This window comes from Chiloscyllium plagiosum, unplaced genomic scaffold, assembly GCF_037043375.1.
Source record: "Chiloscyllium plagiosum isolate Xiang-an unplaced genomic scaffold, Cpla_swu_hap1 HiC_scaffold_30, whole genome shotgun sequence".
In the NCBI taxonomy this organism is placed as follows: Eukaryota; Metazoa; Chordata; class Chondrichthyes; order Orectolobiformes; family Hemiscylliidae; genus Chiloscyllium; species Chiloscyllium plagiosum.
In genome coordinates this window covers 8,244,273-8,262,495 of record NW_028270168.1, presented here as the reverse complement: position 1 = coordinate 8,262,495, position 18,223 = coordinate 8,244,273, and the positions used below count along the sequence as shown (strand labels likewise).

The window sequence follows — 18,223 nt, the reverse complement described above, 5'->3', positions numbered from 1 at the left end:
CTATGAACCTGCACTCCAAGGTCTCTTTGTTCAGCAACATTCCCCACGACCTGACCATTAATTGTATAAGTCCTGCCCTGATTTGCCTTTCCAAAATGCAGCACCCACATTTATCTAAATTAAACTCCATCGGTCACTCCTTGGCCCATTGGCCCATCTGATCAAGATCCTGTTGTACTCTCCGATAACCTCCATCACTGTCCACTACAACTTCAATTTTGGTGTCATCTGCAAACTTACTAACTAGACCTCCTATACTCACATCCAAATCATTTATATAAATTACGAAAAGTCTTTCTGAAGTCACAGATTTTATATGTAATCTCAGCACTCATCCAGACCGTTAGAACGAATGGAGGAAGTATCACTGCCCCAGAAACCAGATACATTGGCTGAGATTCCATGCATGTTGCAGCCTATGGTTAGTAATGGTGGAGGCTCCAGATTATTTTTACGTCACATGGCTGACAGTTTTTTCCTGTTCTTAATTCTGCCACTGATGTGTGTTGGAAGGATTTACGGGTTAATTCCCTCACCAGTTGGAGGATAGCTGTTGTAAACTCCAAGTTCAGTTTTAGTCTTGCACCAAGTATTACTCCTTACCCTCCTGTCACCCGAGGGTGACGCTGAGGCAATCCACGCAGCTTTCCAAAACATGAGCAGTTTGGAAACAATGCTCAGCTTTGTGGCATTTTCTGACCATAGCTGGGTGGGAAGGACACTGGCAGAGGCCAAGCCTGCTATGACCTGTCATGTTAAACCCAGACAAGACAGTTGCCAGGAGATTAGGGATGGGATAGTGCTGTGGGAACAGCATTGGAAACTGTAGACTGTGAGGTGTGCTGGAAATTGCAGGGCACTCATTTCCTCATCTTTAAAACTTACAGGGAGCAAATTGAGGACGAGTCCTGAATTTTGAGTAAAGCCATTTCTTGATCGTTTTGATTGGAGATGGCAGCTCCTCTCAGCTGGCCTTTCCAGGTTTGGTCTGCACAACAAAATGTGAGGAATCTGCTTAAAATTGTGATGTTTTCATGGTGGATTCAGAATTGGTGGTTTGTTTGGCCTCCACACTCAAGACAAAAGGCAAGCTGATTGTTGAGATCTGCTACACTCGCTTGTTTATAACCTTTTTAAGGAGTTGTTGCTACGCTCCAGAAGTTGAGGTGGGGTGTTTGTAAGCCCAGGTTCAATCTCAGTTGTCCCAACTCACAGCGGTGGAATGCTAGCAATCAAGTCCCACTACTCCCAGAGTTGTTGCAAACTAATGAAATGCCTAATTTTACTGAACTGTCTCATACAGGCTAAAGACTATGCTGACCAATTTTATTTTCATTAACAAGGGAATGGCTATTTATTGTGATCAAACTATTTTTGACCAATGGCAAGAAAGAATCATGAATAGCTAACTTATAATGCAATAGCTTAAATTTTACCCCTTTTTAAAATTCCCATATACATACAAACAAACATGCAAAGGAACGAGAGACAAATCCTGTGGGTGGAGAAGGAAAAACAAACCTCAGAGGGACACCGATCTGGCAGCAGTCTGGAACACAGTCATTGATGAGTTGCACTTTTTTAGTTTCCTTTCAAATTTTCCAAGTCTTTCCGAATGATACTAAGTCATGTCTACACCATTTCTCAATCTTTCATTCACTGCTTGACGATTGGAGCTTTCATTAGTTTGTCAAGTGTTTTCTTCTCTACAGGGGATCTGCTGAGAGGCCAACTTACAAAGAAATGTGCGGGAAAATAGCTATTTACCCGGGATTTTCTTTTACTTTTCCACACAATAGGAGGAGAAAGTTGAATGCTTTCTCTTCACAGGCTAGATGCTTTGCTGATTTGTCTGCACCTAACGATGGTGGGTACCTGCCCAAAAACCAATCATGTGATTGTTACTATGCTAAGCCTCCTGAGCCCGCAACAATAGTTTGAAATTGAAAAAGACAATTGGAAGACTGATTCTGGGCAAAATTGCCCAAAACACAACAAGTAGTGCCATGCTGTCTAGAAATCTCCCTCACTGCTTGAATAGGACTATACTGGAGATAAAATTCATAATGTGTTTCAGCAACCTGTTTTTAAAACTGCGAAGGGGAGATGGTGGACAAGTGGTATTATCGCTAGACTATTAATCTAAAGTAACCTGCTCAGGGCCCAGGTTCTGGGGACCTGGAATTCAATAAAAATTCCAGACATGAACGTCTAAAGGTGACCATGCAACCATTGCCAATTGTTATAAAGCCCATCTGGTTCCTTAATGTCCTTTAGAGAAAGAAACTGCCATTTTTACTTGGGCTGGCCATATCACTCCAGACCCACAGCAATGTGGTTGACTCTTAACTATCCTTGAGGCAATTAGGCCTGGGGAATAAATGCTGCCCTAGCATTTATATTGTGAGTGAATAAAAAAAGTTTTCTTAAGCAGTAGTTTAAAGCAGTATCTTCTCTTTTATTCTATAGCCCAACAGGAATATTTACACCATATTAACTGTAGTTCACAAAGGGCCTGCTTCCTCATCTTTCCCCATACTTGTGGAGTGATTTCTCTTACAATTAATTGTCTCTCTATAATGGAGAGATGTCTCTGGTCCATTCTAGGCAATGGTACCTTACTAATACTATACTTTGGAAGAACTTTACGTTACTGAGGAAGGTGGTGGTGTAGTGGTAATGTCACTAGGCTTGTAATCTTGAAACTGAGGCCAATATTCTGGGGGCCTGGGTTTGAATCCCACCAGGATAGATGCTGAAATCTAATTTCAATTTTTTTAAAAATCTGGAATTAAAAGCTAGCCCATTGGCGAACACTGGTGATTGTTGTAAAAACCCATCTGATTCATTACTCTCCTTCAGTGAAGGAAATCTTCCATCCTCACCTGGTCTGATAAACATGTGACTCCAAACCTAGTCATGTGGTTGACTCTTAACTCCCTCTGGACAATTAGGGGAGGGCAGTAATGCTGGTCTAGCCAGTGACATCCTCACCCCATTGATCAAACTATTTTACTTGTCCATGTTTCTGATGCGCTGATCACTGTACAGTTGTAAAATCTCACCAGATTCACTATTGTCCATTAGGGGAGGAAATCAGCCATTCGAACACAGTCTGACACACTGCCAGTTAGGCCCATAGCAATGTGATTGATTCTTAAGCGTCCCCTGAAATAGAGTAGCAAATCTATTAGGAATGGGCAGTAAAAACTGCCAAAGCCAGTGACGCCATGAATGCATAAAAACGAAAGAGACATATTGGGACATCCTAAAGTCATGAAAGGCATGACATAAATGCAAGTTTGTTTTCACTTCTTCTTTGTTTAATAAAGGTCTTGGCAATCCAGGTTTTTCATTTTACTGGCAGAAATGTGTTCAGTATTCATTTCTGCCTTCTAAGTTCTAAAGCTAACAGTTAGGAAAGGTCACACAAATTACATCTACCCACGCACCAGCTGCAAAGCCTTCGCAGTAATATTGACTTTTATACGGCAAATTGTTCACCATTCTCAGCAATTTTGTTTTTGCATTTGTATAATTCACACATTTGCTTTCATTGGAAGTTTCAATTCAACCTCGAGATTGGATTATGCATGTATATGAAAGAAAAATGAAATAAAAAACCATATTAGAATTCATCATAAATGCATGGTTCACAGAATAGAGATCATTTAATGTTTCACATGGAAAAATAGAACACCGTTAATCATCTTTGCATCAGTCTTATTTGGGCTTTACAAGTTATTGTGTTTATATAGGTCATTTAAATTCCTAGTTTGCCATACTTTGTTTCTCATGAAGTGACTGAAACAGGCAGTTAGAATAAAAGTAATCCTGTCAACCAAAGTTTCTAAATTCCAAACTTTGCAAAGTACCTTGGATGGAAACACTTCAATCATGATTCTATGTAACCTGCCAAATTAGTTTGATATTAAGTAATCCTGTTTGTGATTTGTCTCAGTACCAGGATCTGAGACCATAACACCATGAGAAATAAGAACAGGAGTAGGCCATTCGGCCCCTCACGGCTGATCTGACATTCCTCATGTCCATTTTCTTGCCCTTTCCCTGAAACACTTGATTCTGTGACTGATCTACCTCAGCCTTAAATATACAAAAGGACTCTGCCCCCACAGCTCTCTATAGCAAGAACTTCCAAGGACTCTCTCTCTCAAGAAATTCCTCCTCATCACAGTCCTAAACTGGTTCCCCTTTATTCTGAGACTAAACCCTCTCGTCCTGGAATCTCACCTGAAGGGAAACAGCATTCTCTCAGCATTTACCCTCTTAAAAAATCCTTGATGTTTCAATGAAATCATGTCTCATTCATCTAAGCTCTAGTGAGTAGAGTCCCACCTATTTAGCCTTTGCTCATAAGACAATCCTTCCATCCCAGGACTCATCCTAGTGAACCTTTGCTGAACTGCACCCCCCCCCCCCCCCCACCAATGAAATAATCTCTTTCCTTCAATGAGAAGCCAAAACTGCTTAACTGCTCACAGTACTCCAAATGTTCCATTGGCATTTCTGATTCCCTGATCTGTCCGGACTGTCCATATGCAAACAGATCAACTTGATTTGAATCTCTTAATTTCCAATTTTCTGGTATCGGTTTTTGTACTGTGAGTGTAAAGTGCTGAAACAGTACAGTTGGAATGATCTAAGTTCAGCTCAGCAGTAATAATTTTACTTATCTACAGTATATTCTCTGTTTTCCCATCATCCCAGCAACCCCATCACCCATTTCACTACCAGCCCCTCTCCCTTTGAAGCCAGTGTCTTGTATCAGAGTGCAGTTACTGGATCACTGTGTCCTCCAATCATTCCTGATTCTCATATTAATATTTCCAACTTTTGTTTTATACAGGAGCATTGACCTAATTACTGTGTCAACTCTTTGTCAAAGTTGTCGTGTTGGAATAGTCACCTTTAATCGAAGCTTGGTGTTTCAGTTGACTTTGGACTTTGGCTCAGGGATAGATTTGGGATTACTAAAACGATATTCACTAGAGTTTCGAAGAATGAGGGAAAAAAAACCTAGGTATCGGAAACAGAACATTGGTTAGGCCACTGTTAGAATATTGCGTGCAATTCTGGTCTCCTTCCTATCGGAAAGATGGTGTGAAACTTGAAAGGGTTCAGAAAATATTTACAAGGATGTTGCCAGGGTTAGAGGATTTGAGCTATAGGGAGAGGTTGAACAGGGCTGGACTGTTTTCCCTGAAGCATCAGAGGCTGAGGGGTGACCTTATAGAGGTTTATAAAATCATGAGGGGCATTGATAGGGTAAATAGACAAGGTCATTTCCCTGGAGTGGGGGAGTCCAGAACTAGAGGGCATAGGATTAGGGTGAGAGGGGAAATATATAAAAGACACCTAAGGGTCAACTTTTTCATGCAGAGGGTGGTACATGAATGGAATGAGCTGCCAGCGGAAGTGGTGGAGGCTGGTACAATTGAAACATTTAAAAGGCATCTGGATGGGTATATGAATAGGAAGGGTTTGGAGGGATATAGGCCATGTGCTGGCAGTTGGGATTAGATGGTTTGGGATAGCTGGTCAGCATGGACAAGTTGGACTGAAGGGTCTGTTTCCGTGCTGTACACCTCTATGACTCTATGACTCTGTCTCATAGAGACCAATAAAATTCTAAAAGGATTACACAGGATAAACACAGGAAGGATATTCCTGATGACCATGGAGTTCAGATCAAAGGATCACAATCAAAGGATGCAGCGGGGAGGCATTAGGACTGCGATGAGGAGAAACGTCTTCACCCAGAAGGTGGGGAGCCTGTGGAATTCTGTGCCATAGAAAGCATTTGAGGCCAAAACAATGATTTTCTTCAAGAAGGAGTTAGATATCATTTCTGGGACTAGAGGGATCCAAGGTTATGGGGAGAAAATGTGAACAAGGGACTGAGTTGGATGATCAGCCATGACCTTTTTGAATGGACAGCAGACTTGAAAGGCTGAATGGCCTAGTCATTCTCCTATTTTCTACATTTCTATAATTTTTATTCAGAAGAAAAGGGGAGTTATCCTGTATGTCCTGGGCCAATATTTATTCCTGAATCATCATCCCAAAAACAGATGATCTGATCATTATCATGTTCCTGTTTGTGGGAGCTTGCTGTACAGAAATGGGCTGCTGCTTTTCCTACACTATTTCAGCGCCTCCAGTTCAGTCTTCACAGTTGGCCGTAAAGCTCTTAATTTGTCTGATGGTTGTACAAAGTGCTATAGAAAGACCGGGAATGAAAAATCAGTTTGAGAGGATTGCATACATGCTGCTGTTGTCACCCAAATTCACTTCATTACTCAAAGTGACCATCTGGTCAATTCTGTAACCAGTGTCCACTCTTTTCGGCTACGTTTCCTCCCGTGTCCCAACCAGGTGATATTTCATGGCACAAATCATAAAGGTGAAAGCAATCCCGATAAAGCTCTGATGTGCGCCGATGGGAATGATTACTTCGTTTCATTTGTGCAGAGCGTTCAACTGATCAAGCAGGTCTCCAGAATGGAACCCCAACAAAAGCCATATTGTGTTCATGAGTGGGTGGGGAGAATGAAAAGGTGGAAGGAATGATCTAATAAGTAAAGTCTTCAACATTAAACAGAGAAACTACTTTGGTACTCTGTTTAATTTTCTCCCATTCAGTCATGTTTGAGCTGCAGTGATGTTGTTACTTCACATCACACAATAATAGATTTTCTACAAATTCTTTTGGCAGGTCCTTATTGTGGCAATATGAATGGACTCCCTTCACAACTACAGTTAGCATCCAGTGTGGTGACTGTGGAGTTCAGAAGTATCACTCATATATCAGGAAGAGGATTTATGCTCTCCTACGCCACTACTGATCATCCAGGTGAGTACTCTTTTATCTGCAATGCATTTGGCTGTGTCGATAACGTTACTACAGAAGCTGGAGGAGTGCACACATCCTCCAGTCCCATTACTTCAGGGGGCACAACATAAATGGAAAAAGGAGGGTCACTGGACCTGAAACGTTAACTCTTATTTTTCTGCACAGATGCTGCCATTTCTGCTGAGCTTTTCCAGCAATTTCTGTTTTTGCAAACTGAAGATACTTGGCCGGCTTCCCAAAATAGACCACATAAACACTTTATCTAGGTCACATTTTAAACTTAAAAAAAAAATCAGTCAACCATGTTTCTTAAGTTTATTATCAAAACAAAGCTTATTCAACAGAAATGGAACAATTGGTAATATAGAAATATAAATGCTAATCCCTCTAAATATCACCAAAATATATTTGCAACACATATTCAAAAATGCACAAACACATGCCTTGGGAAAAGAAAAAATAAAAACCATGAAAAATCAAAACTAATTTCTCTGCAAAGGTTGACTGTCTGAAAACGAAAAGCACTGCATTATTCATGAAGGCAAAAGGATAAAGCATAGGATGTTCTAGAATGTGCCACTCTGTTGTTCTGGCTTTTTAGTCACGAAACATGCATGGTTTTCTTTGTAGTCTCTGCAGATACAGTTTGCTCAGTAAGTGCAATATTAAGAATTTCTTCGAATCACTCACTAAGAAGAACAAATAAGTTTCATCCTGGACTCAACAAGAATATTTTATATTCAGAAACTTGGGTAGCCCTTCCTTACAGGCTTCTTGTCCGCAACTGAAGACCAGAAACCAAGGTGCTCTCCATCCTGTCACATTTCAAAGAGCCCAGTAGGTTTGCAACAAAGCATATGGTTATTGCTAATCATGTCATTCCTAAGAAGTCTTGTTAAAAAAGCTCCAACTGCTTATTTGTTGACATTGGACGTAAGCACTACAGGGTTAAGCACCACAGTAAAATATTTGTTATCATTTTAATGATTAGTTGAGGAAATTTCAATGTATTGAATCCTTTTTTTGTTATTGATTTTTTTTTTGATACGTCAACAATAGACACTGTCAGCATAACCCCAGAGCTTTGCACATACTCGTAGATGGTGGGTAGTAAGGGAACGAGGTGTTGGACACCAGATTATGAGGTGGCAAGGGGGATATCCTGGGTCATGGGGATTATTGGTGGCATAAGTTGCACTGGGGCTATGAGATTGGGTAGGTGCTGAAAAATGTGAATCATTCCTGATGAAGGGCTTATGATGAATCATTCCTGATGAAGGGATTTTGAAAGGTTGGGAGAGATGGGTGCACCAGGTCCTGTTCACTGGGACATTTATGGTCAACTGCGGAGGTAAGCAATTCTCTGAGGTTACTGTCGGCTAGGCCCAGTCCTCAGGAATTGCTGTGGAAGCTGGGCCTTAGTGGATTCACTGGGCATTGGTCTAAGAAATAGCAGCGTCTAGGCCTTAAATGTTGCCAGGAGCCAGGTCCAGTGATTGACGTTGTGTTTGGTGGATGCCACCTGCTGTATGGGGTAGAGGGCCAAAGTTCCCAAATAACAGTGCAGTCTATTATAGTGCCATCTGTGTTTCTATGGTATCCCATGGGTGACAGAAAAGTGTAGGTAACGTTATAATAGACATACCCTATACATTGTGAAGGATCATGCAATTCACCGGGACCTGTCACTGTTGGGGAGGGGGGAACAAGTCTGAGGATGACTCATGAATTGCAGGTAGTGACTCAGCGTATAACGAGGAGTGAGTGGAATCAGTGGGGTTAGGGATAGGGAAAGGATTTACAAGTAGGAATAAAACTCTGAATAGAAAAGTGTATATCTGGACATCTGTATATTTAAATAGGCTTACAACTCTGGTCTTTAAAATCTGCATTTTGGACACAATTTATTTCTAGTTTGTCATCTTTACTTCTGAGCCATTACAGAGTTTGCCATACAACTTCAATGTTATTATTTTCCATATTACTGTGATCAAGCAAATACAGTTGACAATGTTTTGTCTTTGATCTTTTCTGTGGACAGACAAATCTAACCCAACCTATAGTTTGGTAGCTAGATTTATTTCATGGGCACAAGACCCTGAGACAGCCAGAATTTGGTGATCACTGTTTTGAACATGTGAGGCATAAAGTGTCCAAAGTATATTTAGAGACTTCAGTCAATTCACTTAAGAAGAATGTCAAAGTGAATGTGGTTTGGAAAGAAAATCAGTCATCATTGAATGACCACTGCTATAATACAACGGTTGTTGGGTCAAATGCTGTCGTTCCAATTAATCGGAAGCAACGTGGTTAAAAGATCTCCCTCTGAGTCATTTGCTGGTTGCTCTCTTTGATGACTGAGTGGGTGGGCTTGCAGGAAATTGCAGACGTGATTTTATGGTATTCAGAGCTGTGTCACTCCTCAGGGAATCATCTACCGCAAGAAAAAGTGGAAAATTACACAAAGCCCTTCCTGTCCATGTTTCCACAACTGCTTCTCAAACAACTGGGAACATCACATTTACCCAGACTTATTTTGTTCTGTTTGCAAGATAATGGGAATACCTTTTAACCCCCAAAATCAGGGGAATTATCGACAGGGGAAAGATTAACAAGTTAAGAGTTTGGAACAGGAACCTAATCAGCTGACTGAGGCCGTGCTCACTTCTGGTTTTAACCAATGAGAGGCAGGGAGCCATCCCACCCGGAGGACATCAATTATTGAAGGAGGACCGTCTGCTTTCACTTAGAGTTTCTGTTTTAAACCCAGTGTTGATGGCTCTCAGAAAAAGTGACAGGTAGAAGGAGCTGACAGAGATTGGATCTACGAGGTCTTTACAACATTGCTTGTGGGCTAGGGGGAGCAGGGGTGCAGACTGAACAGACCATTTTATAAATCTCTCTACCTACCTGCCTGCCTGCCATCACACTGTCCCCATTCTGCTTCCTCTGATTTGCGCTACCATCTGCTGCTCCGCCATGTCTACCTGTTTTACAGGTTTTCCTGCCTGACGGGCTGAAGACAGCCAAACAACCACCAGATGTTGGAAAACCTGCAAGTTAACCCTCCCCCAAGTCTGGCGTAAAGATCAGGAACAGGTTGAGGATTTACTCAGCATTCGCCTGGTCTTGATTCAGCCCCTTAAACACATGAATATGCAAGAAATGGAGGAATATGGCCCAAGGGCAGACAGAAGGGAATAGTTACATTTGACATCATGTTCGGCACAACATTGTGGGCTGAAGGGCCTGTTCCTGTGCTGATCAATGCCCTTGCAGTATTCAGTTAGATTATAGGTTCCCTACAGTATGGAAACAGGCCTTTGGCCCAACAAGTCCACACCGACCCTCCGAAGAGTAACCAACCCAAACTCATTCCCCTACCCTGTTATCTTATATTTGCCTCTGACTAATACATCTAACCTACACATCCCTGGACACAATGGGCAATTTAGCATGGCTAATTCACCTAACCTGCACATCTTTGGACTGTAGGAGGAACCACGCAGACACAGGGAGAATTTGCAAACTCCACACACAGTTGTCCGAGGCTGGAATCGAACCACTGAGGCAGCAGTGCTAACCACCGAGCCACTGTGCTGCCCCATGGCTGATCTTTATCCCTGCAGCATCTTTACCAATGATTTTCAGAGAAATGGCATCAATAACAAGGCCAGCATGAATTGCCCGTCCCTAATTGTTCTTCAGAAGGCGCTGGTCATTCACTTTTTTGAGCAGTTGCAGTTCCCATGGTGTGGGTACACCCACTGTGCTATTAGAGATGGTCTTGCAGAATTTTATCCTGTCCTGGTGAAGTTACGAGCAATATATTTCTGGATAGGCTGATGAGTGTCTTGGAAGGGCACTTGGGAGCTGGTAATATTCTGTGTATCTGATGCTCTTGTTCTTCATGGTGATTGAGTTTGTAAGCTTGGAAGGTCTTGTCTAAAGAGCTTTGGTGACTTTGAAAGTTAGAAATAGAATTAGATTTTGTTGCCACGTGTACTCCAGTACAGAGATACAGTGAAAAGTATATATAGTCACCGTCCTCTGGCTGCTTCTTAGGTACAACAGTACCTAGATACAAAATCTTAGGTATAAAGCAGGAAAATAAAGAAATAAAGTTAAAAGTTCAACATTACAGTCCTGCTTCAGTGCTTAGCTATGGCCCTGGATCTGGGCTCTTCCACCCTGACACGGAGACCATCATCAGCACAAAGCACTGGGCCAGCCTTGAGTCCCTTTGCTCGCCTGCAGCTGGAACCATGTTACCATCCAACAATGCCATCTTATCTCTCCAGACATTGTCTCTGCCGTGAGACCATCCAGGGTCACACTTGACAATGCAGGCACCGCTGAAGCTTCCAGGACCCACAGCGGGCGCTGGGCAAAACCTCACCTCCCTCCGCCATCACGGGGAACACAACCTCACCTCCCTCCGTCACTGCAGGAACACAATCTCACCTCCCTCCGTCACTGCAGGAACACAATCCCACCGTCCTCCGTCACCGCCAGGAACACAATCTCACCGTCCTCCGTCACCGCCAGGAACACAATCCCACCGTCCTCCGTCACTGCCAGGAACACAATCCCACCGTCCTCCGTCACCGCCAGGAACACCATCTCACCTCCCTCCTCCATCACGGCCAAGAACACCATCTCACCTCCCTCCATCACCGCCAGGAACACCATCTCACCTCTCTCCGTCACCGCCAGGAACACAATCCCACTGCCCTCCTCTATCGCCAGGAACACAATCTCACCGTCCTCCGTCACTGCCAGGAACACAATCTCACCGCCCTCCTCTATCGCCAGGAACACAATCTCTCCTCCCTCTGTCACCGCCAGGAACACAATCTCCCCTTCCTCCGTCACTGCCAGGAACACAATCTCACCGCCCTCCTCTATCGCCAGGAACACAATCCCACCATCCTCTGTCACCACCAGGAACACAATCTCACCTCCCTCCGTCACTGCCAGGAACACAATCTCACCGCCCTCCTCTATTGCCAGGAACACAATCCCACCGTCCTCCGTCACTGCCAGGAACACAATCTCACCTTTCTCTGCTACCACCTTCTCTGTGATCCGCTGGGCACCTTGATACCATCTGTGCAATCCTCAGAAGGTCAGTAAGGTTAAAAGTTTTTTTTTAATGTAACGAAAGAAGAAAAAAATGTAAAGGTAGATGGTGCAGGTGAGCTCTGGTCTCAGGGGCCTGCACACTGCTCTATTATCCCACTGCCAGCCCCTTCTGAAGTGGTGAAGTTCTGAACAAGAGTAATACCAGACTCGAAACTTTAACTGTGCTTCTCTCCCTATGGATGCTGCCAGACTTTCTGAGTGTCCCCAGATTCCCTGCATTTGCTTCTTGGAAATATTAATTGACTGAGCATCTTGCAAAGGGAGAATTGTGTCTTTCTGTTCTCAGCTGTGTGAAACTAGTGTGTGAGATCAACCCCAAACTCCAATTAATACTGACTAAATTGCTGCAACCTGCCCATTTAATTTTAAGCTGTTGAACCCAATTATTGGAACCTGCCACTGAAGCAGTGAGAGCAATCTGTGGCCAATAGCCTCTCTGTCTGTAATATTTTTGTATGATCTTGTGCTGGGGCCAGAACAGTAATTATCACGTTTTGCAATGAGACCAGAAAGCTGCTGGTTACAATTGTCTTGGAATGTTTTGCGTTCCCAGCCTTTGCTGAGGAGATAGATTTAGACAGCTCACTTCAGAGTACATTTAGAAAGCTCGTGGGGGTGGTCAAGGTCAAAGAGCCAAAGAGAAGTTTGAATCCTTTTATTCTGAAACCACTAAAATAGCATTCTTATCATCTTGGAAGATGGTGGTGACTGTTCCTCTTATTGTCAGCTGAGTTTACCATACGTGGTAAAGGAGGGGCTCTTGCACCTGTGCCATAAGATCCAGGTTCAAGTCCCACCTACTCCAGACATGTGTCATAGCATAACTGAGCCAGTTAGTCAAGAAATATGTCCAGAGTAAAAGATTCAATAGGTGCGACACACATTAAATAACATAGCTCTTTTCGATGCATTGATCCCTTGTACTTTCAGAGAGGAGTTTTGCTTTATATTAAGCTTATATTTGTACTTGTACGTAATAACCAATACAAAGCAATTCATATAGCACAGGAACAGGCCCTTCGGCCCATCATTCCTGCACTAATTTAGACTCATTACTTATTGCCCATGTGTGGTTTCGATCCCCCTGCTCGCCTCCTGTTCATGTGTCTACCAAGATACGCCTTAAATGTTACTTAAGTGCTTGCTTCCACCACCTCCACTGGCAGTGCATTCCAGGCACTCTCCAGTCTCTGTGTGAAACATTTTCCCTGCACTTCTCCCCTAAATCTTCCCCATCACACCTTGAAACTGAGCCGTCTTGCAGTTGGCCTTTCCATGCTGGGAAATAGCCTCTGACCATCTACCTTATCTATGCCTCTCATCATTTTGTAGATCTTTATCAGGTTGCGCCTCAGAGACTGAGTTTATCCAATCTCTTCTCATATCTAAAACCCTCCAGACTAGGCAAGCATCTTGGTAAATCTTCTCTGCACTCTCTCCAAAACATCCATGTCCTTCTGGTAGTATGGTGACCAGAACTTGTAGTTTTGCTTTTCTTCAGTCCCAGGATGTGGATGTCACTGTCAAAACCAGTGATGAATTCCTACCAACTTCTTTTGTTTTCTTCGAAGTTTTCCAACTGGGTCTCCCCAGCTGAGGGTCAAATTCCATAACTGCAACTGTGGTCCAAAATCAGCTGTAGGAAGTTGCTTGACTGTAGCCCCTCTTACTCTCAATGCTCAGAGGTCTAAGATCGAATATAGTGACTGACAAAACCAAAGCCTTAGCCACCTGTTGGGAATTATTGGACCAAACCAACCCAGAGCTCGAGAATAGAAACCATGTAACAACTAGGAAAACATAGAACTAGCAGCATTAGTACAAATTGGAATTCGGTTCAGATGGGACATTTCCATCATTCCCCTGTTTAACTGGCTTTTCATTTGTGCACGTTGGCAGTTTTATATTCAATCCTCTCTCAGAAACTCTCCAAAATGATGATGTATTGACGGTTGATCTCCTTGTGGTACCATTTTGAAGAAGGGAGATTTCCCCATGTCCTCACACACCTTTAAGCTCAGAAGTGTATCCAGTCTTATCACCAAGCTGCTTGTGAGAGCTTGCTGTGTGTAAATTGGCAGCCGCATTTCCCTAATCACAACAGTAAATGGCCGCATTTCGAAACCACTTTCTCACCTGAAAATGCTTTGGATGGCCTGCAGTTGTACAAGGTGCCAGAGAAATGCAAATCATTTTACATTGTGTAGACATACTTGGTGACAGCACTGGTTGGATAGTTCCTGTATCTGATCTGTCATGTTGTCTTCTGCATATTTTGGTTGAGTTTTCAGTGATTCATTGTGTTGTATGGGATTGCCTGATGGCAAAAACATTTGATTGGCTAACTGTCTGAGTTCAGTAAACGATAAAGACTGGAATGTTTGTTTATGTCTGACTCACAAGTTAATTTAACTGAACAAAGCCAGATTTCAGTTTGCAGTGCAGCAGGATTAGAAGGTTTAATATGTCTACCATGCTATTTACTTTAATGTCTATATTTGCAACATCCAGTGTATATATATTATCAAATTTATGCATACTAGTCTAAATCATATGCATTTTCCCTTTGGGAATTAAGGTCAGGTTTAAATAGAGAACAATTTTATGTTGTTGCAATTAACACAGCCTGTTTCAATTTCTGTTTTCACTGTATAACTCAGGAAGGATCTACTCAATTAATGCCATGTGAACACAGAAGCTATTGGCAATAGCCATTTTCTCTTTGTGTCTTAATAAAGCAGTTGCAGTTTATGTTGAACTCCCAAGAAAATAATTGCAAGGATAATGGGTTTGCAGTTACAGCATGGTGAAACTTTGTGTGCTTGGCTCATTTCAACTCTCAAGTCCTCATTTAGTTTGCCTTAAATTAGGACAGAGGAAACTCTTTCTGCTGGAGTACATTTGGAGCACCGTGACCCTTTCTTTTCAAGCTAATAGAGTGAAGTTTTAGTTGAGGTTCATTCTGTTTCTGCTCCGTTAGAATAACTCAAGAATCTTCAGAATAAATTTCAATGTTTTATAATCAGAAAATAGTTCAGCACAGAAAACTATTCAGTCCATCATTATTATTTTAAAGGAAATGAGTATGAAAGTAGGGAGGTTTTTGTAAAGCTATACAAGACTACTCAAAAGTCTGTTGTCACACTATACTCTGTCAAACCCATTCTGTGTAATAACTGGTGACGGAACACGTATATTGTGGTTTTGTATCATTTTTAGCAAAGTTTCCCTTTTTTTTATACTCTTTGTCAAGAGGCCACAGCTGGGGCACTGTGAACAGTTTATCTAAGGAAAGATATATTGCCATTGGAGGCAGTCCAGAGAAGGTTCATTAGGTTTACACTGGGTGTAGAGGGACTGTCATATGAGGAGAGTTTGAGTAGGTTGGACTTGTATTGGGATTTAGAAAAATGAAGGGTGTCCTTACTGAAACATTTAAAATTCTTAGGGGACTTAACAGGGCACATGTTGTTTCCCCTTACGGGAGAGTCTAAAACCAGAGGGAATAATTCAAGGTTCACTCATTTAAGACAGAGATGAAGATGAATTTCTTCTCTCAGAGGAGACTGAATCTGTGGAATTCTTTATTACAGAGGCCTGTTGAGGCTGGGTCATTAAGGATGTGATGTGGAAAAGGCAGGAAAGTGTAATTGAAAGTTATCAGATCGATCATGATCTCACTGAGTGGAGGAGCAGTTTCAATGCGCAGAATAACCTAATTCTTTACTGGACTGTAATGTCAATTCTTTAACTATGTTATGACTATCTTATTTCTAACTGTTCTTTAAATACTGTAAGCCACACTTCTACTTTTCCTTTTATTCCTCTTTTGTATCCAAGGCTTGTACCTAGGCACTTGTACCTAAGATTTCATTATTAGAGGCAGCCATTGTAAAAACTTCACTGTATTCCTGTACTGGAATACACATGGCAATAAAGGATATTCTATTCTATTCTACAGCTTATGGTTTTATTACATCTGTGCTGGCTGTTTCGAAATGCAACCATTTAGTCACACTCCCCTGCTCTTCTCTCATTTTTCACTATTGTTTTCTCCTGCAAACATTTATTCCTTTTCCCTGAATACTGTGATTGAATGTAAATCCACCATAGGCTTTGCAATTCAAATCCTAATCACCCGTTGCCTAAAGCTGGTGCTCAGAAGGTTTAGACGAAAGTACTTGGCAATGCTAAAATCGTGAATTAAGAACAGAAATTACTAGAATTACATTGAACCATACTTTAAAAACCATTTAGGAAGACTGCAGGTGGTTTCAGTGTCTCAGGACTATAGAGGGTAGAAATAGCAATTCCTAATCAGTCAGTGGTGACTAATGCTGCAAAGAGCCTTTGACACTGGGAAAATGAGATTCGTCTCCACGATGCAACCTTCCAAGGCTGAGCAGCCTTTTAGCACTCAATGTCTCAGCTTCCATTTGAAAAATGGCGTGAAGTCACAAAGAACAACAAATGCCCGTGATCCCATACCGTCACAGGAGACACTGTCTTCAGAACCTCCTGCTTCCACTCTTCCAATCAGTTTATTTTGAAGTAACAGGGGAAGAAAAAGGTAACAGTCAAAGTATGAAGGGGTGCCGTGGAGTATCCTATCAAGGGCTGGTTAAAAAGAAATAAAGGAAGCTTTACGTCTGGTTTAAAGGAGTAGAGGGAGCTTCACTGTCTGTTTAAAAGAGTCAGACAAGATTTACCCTGTAACTAAGCCCATGCTGTACTGTGCTGAGAGGGTTTGATGAGGATAGTGTGGAGCAAACTTCACTCTGTATCTAACCCCGTGCTTTCCCTCGCTGGGAATGTTTCATGGGGCCAGGGTAAGCAAACTTCACTCTGTATCGAATGCTGTGCAGTTCCTGTTTTAGGAGTGTTTGATGGAGACAGAGTAGAGTTAGCTTTTTTTCAGTTAAAAAAGAATAGATGAAGCTTTACTCTGTATCTAACCACTGGCTGTACATGTCCTGGGAGTATTTGTTGCGGACAGTGTCAAATGAGCTTTACTTTCAGTATAAAGAGTAAAGGAATGCCTTTGAGCTTGCTGCTAGGAAGGCAGTGATACCTGATAAGCAAGAGGTGCTGTAAAGCATTGGTGCACATTCTAATAACCATAGTGACACTGGTAGTAGCCAGGAAATGAGAGAGCTTGTCAGGGCATCCAGTGACTTGGACTCCCTGAATGAACTGTAACTCACCACTACCTGAGGGCAGGTCCAGCAACTCTCCTCTCAACCTCACGGTCAGTGAATATGAGAAAGTACTATTCCCTCTAGTAGTTGACCACCCTCCACCCAGTCACCGATCCAATCACTTTTCATCGCTAACTTCCCTGAGCTAGTAATTACCCCTTCAGACCACAATCCTCATTAACCATGAGCTAATTAAGTGGTTGACTAGATTTCAGGGGCCAAATGTCCTCTTTGTAATCTGAAGAAGCCAAAGAGTCCCTACAGTGTGGAAGCAGGCCATTCAGCCCATTGAGTCCATACTGACCCTCCAAAGACCATACCACCCAGACCCACCCCATCCCTGAAACCCTGCATTTCCCATGGCCAATTCACCTAACCCACACATCTTTGGACTGTGGGAGGAAACCCACGCAGGCACAGGGAGAGTGTGCAGACAGTTGCCTGAAGCTAGAATTGAACCAGTGTCCCTGGAAATTGGGGCAGCAGTGCTAACCATTGAGCCACCTTACCACCCCAAACTGGACTTCAGATGTTAACTCTGTTTCTCTCTCCACAAATGCTGCCAGACTTGCTGAGTCTCTCTAGCATTTTCTGTGTTTTCTCCAGATATCCAGCATCTACAGTATTTTGTTTCATTCCTGGTGTTCCTATTTCCTCCCAATAACTCTCTCTAAGACCTATAACTTCATATTGACTGTTTTTGATGATCAAATTGCTAATAACTTAAGTGAAAATGCTGCAGCTTTCTTTCTGAATAATGCTGAGTTCCCAGGAATTGAAATACTTCATATCAGGAACAAATCAACTAAATGGCACATTTGAATCATTTCATTTGAAAGTAAAAGACAATTAAAAGGTCAAGAGTTTAATTTGGATGTTCCAACTGCTGGTGGCCAGTTCACACAAATGGGCAGCTGTTCCTTAACCTCCAACAGATGCCTTTAGGGATCCCGTTCCATACATTATACATTTCTTGGAATCAGCTGTGCTAGAGTGTGTGGGCTGG

At 42.3% G+C, this 18,223-nt stretch overlaps 1 protein-coding gene across 3 annotated transcripts in view; it reads left to right on the top strand.

Moving 5' to 3' along the window:
• Positions 1–18,223, top strand: part of LOC122563492 (discoidin, CUB and LCCL domain-containing protein 1) — a 142,709-nt gene that overhangs the window by 59,211 nt on the left and 65,275 nt on the right. For all 3 annotated transcript variants that reach the window (XM_087976707.1, XM_043717282.2, XM_087976708.1), the window contains one exon: positions 6,737–6,874. In XM_087976707.1, the coding sequence (XP_087832833.1) occupies positions 6,737–6,874 (138 nt within the window). The remainder of the gene's footprint in view (positions 1–6,736; positions 6,875–18,223) is intronic.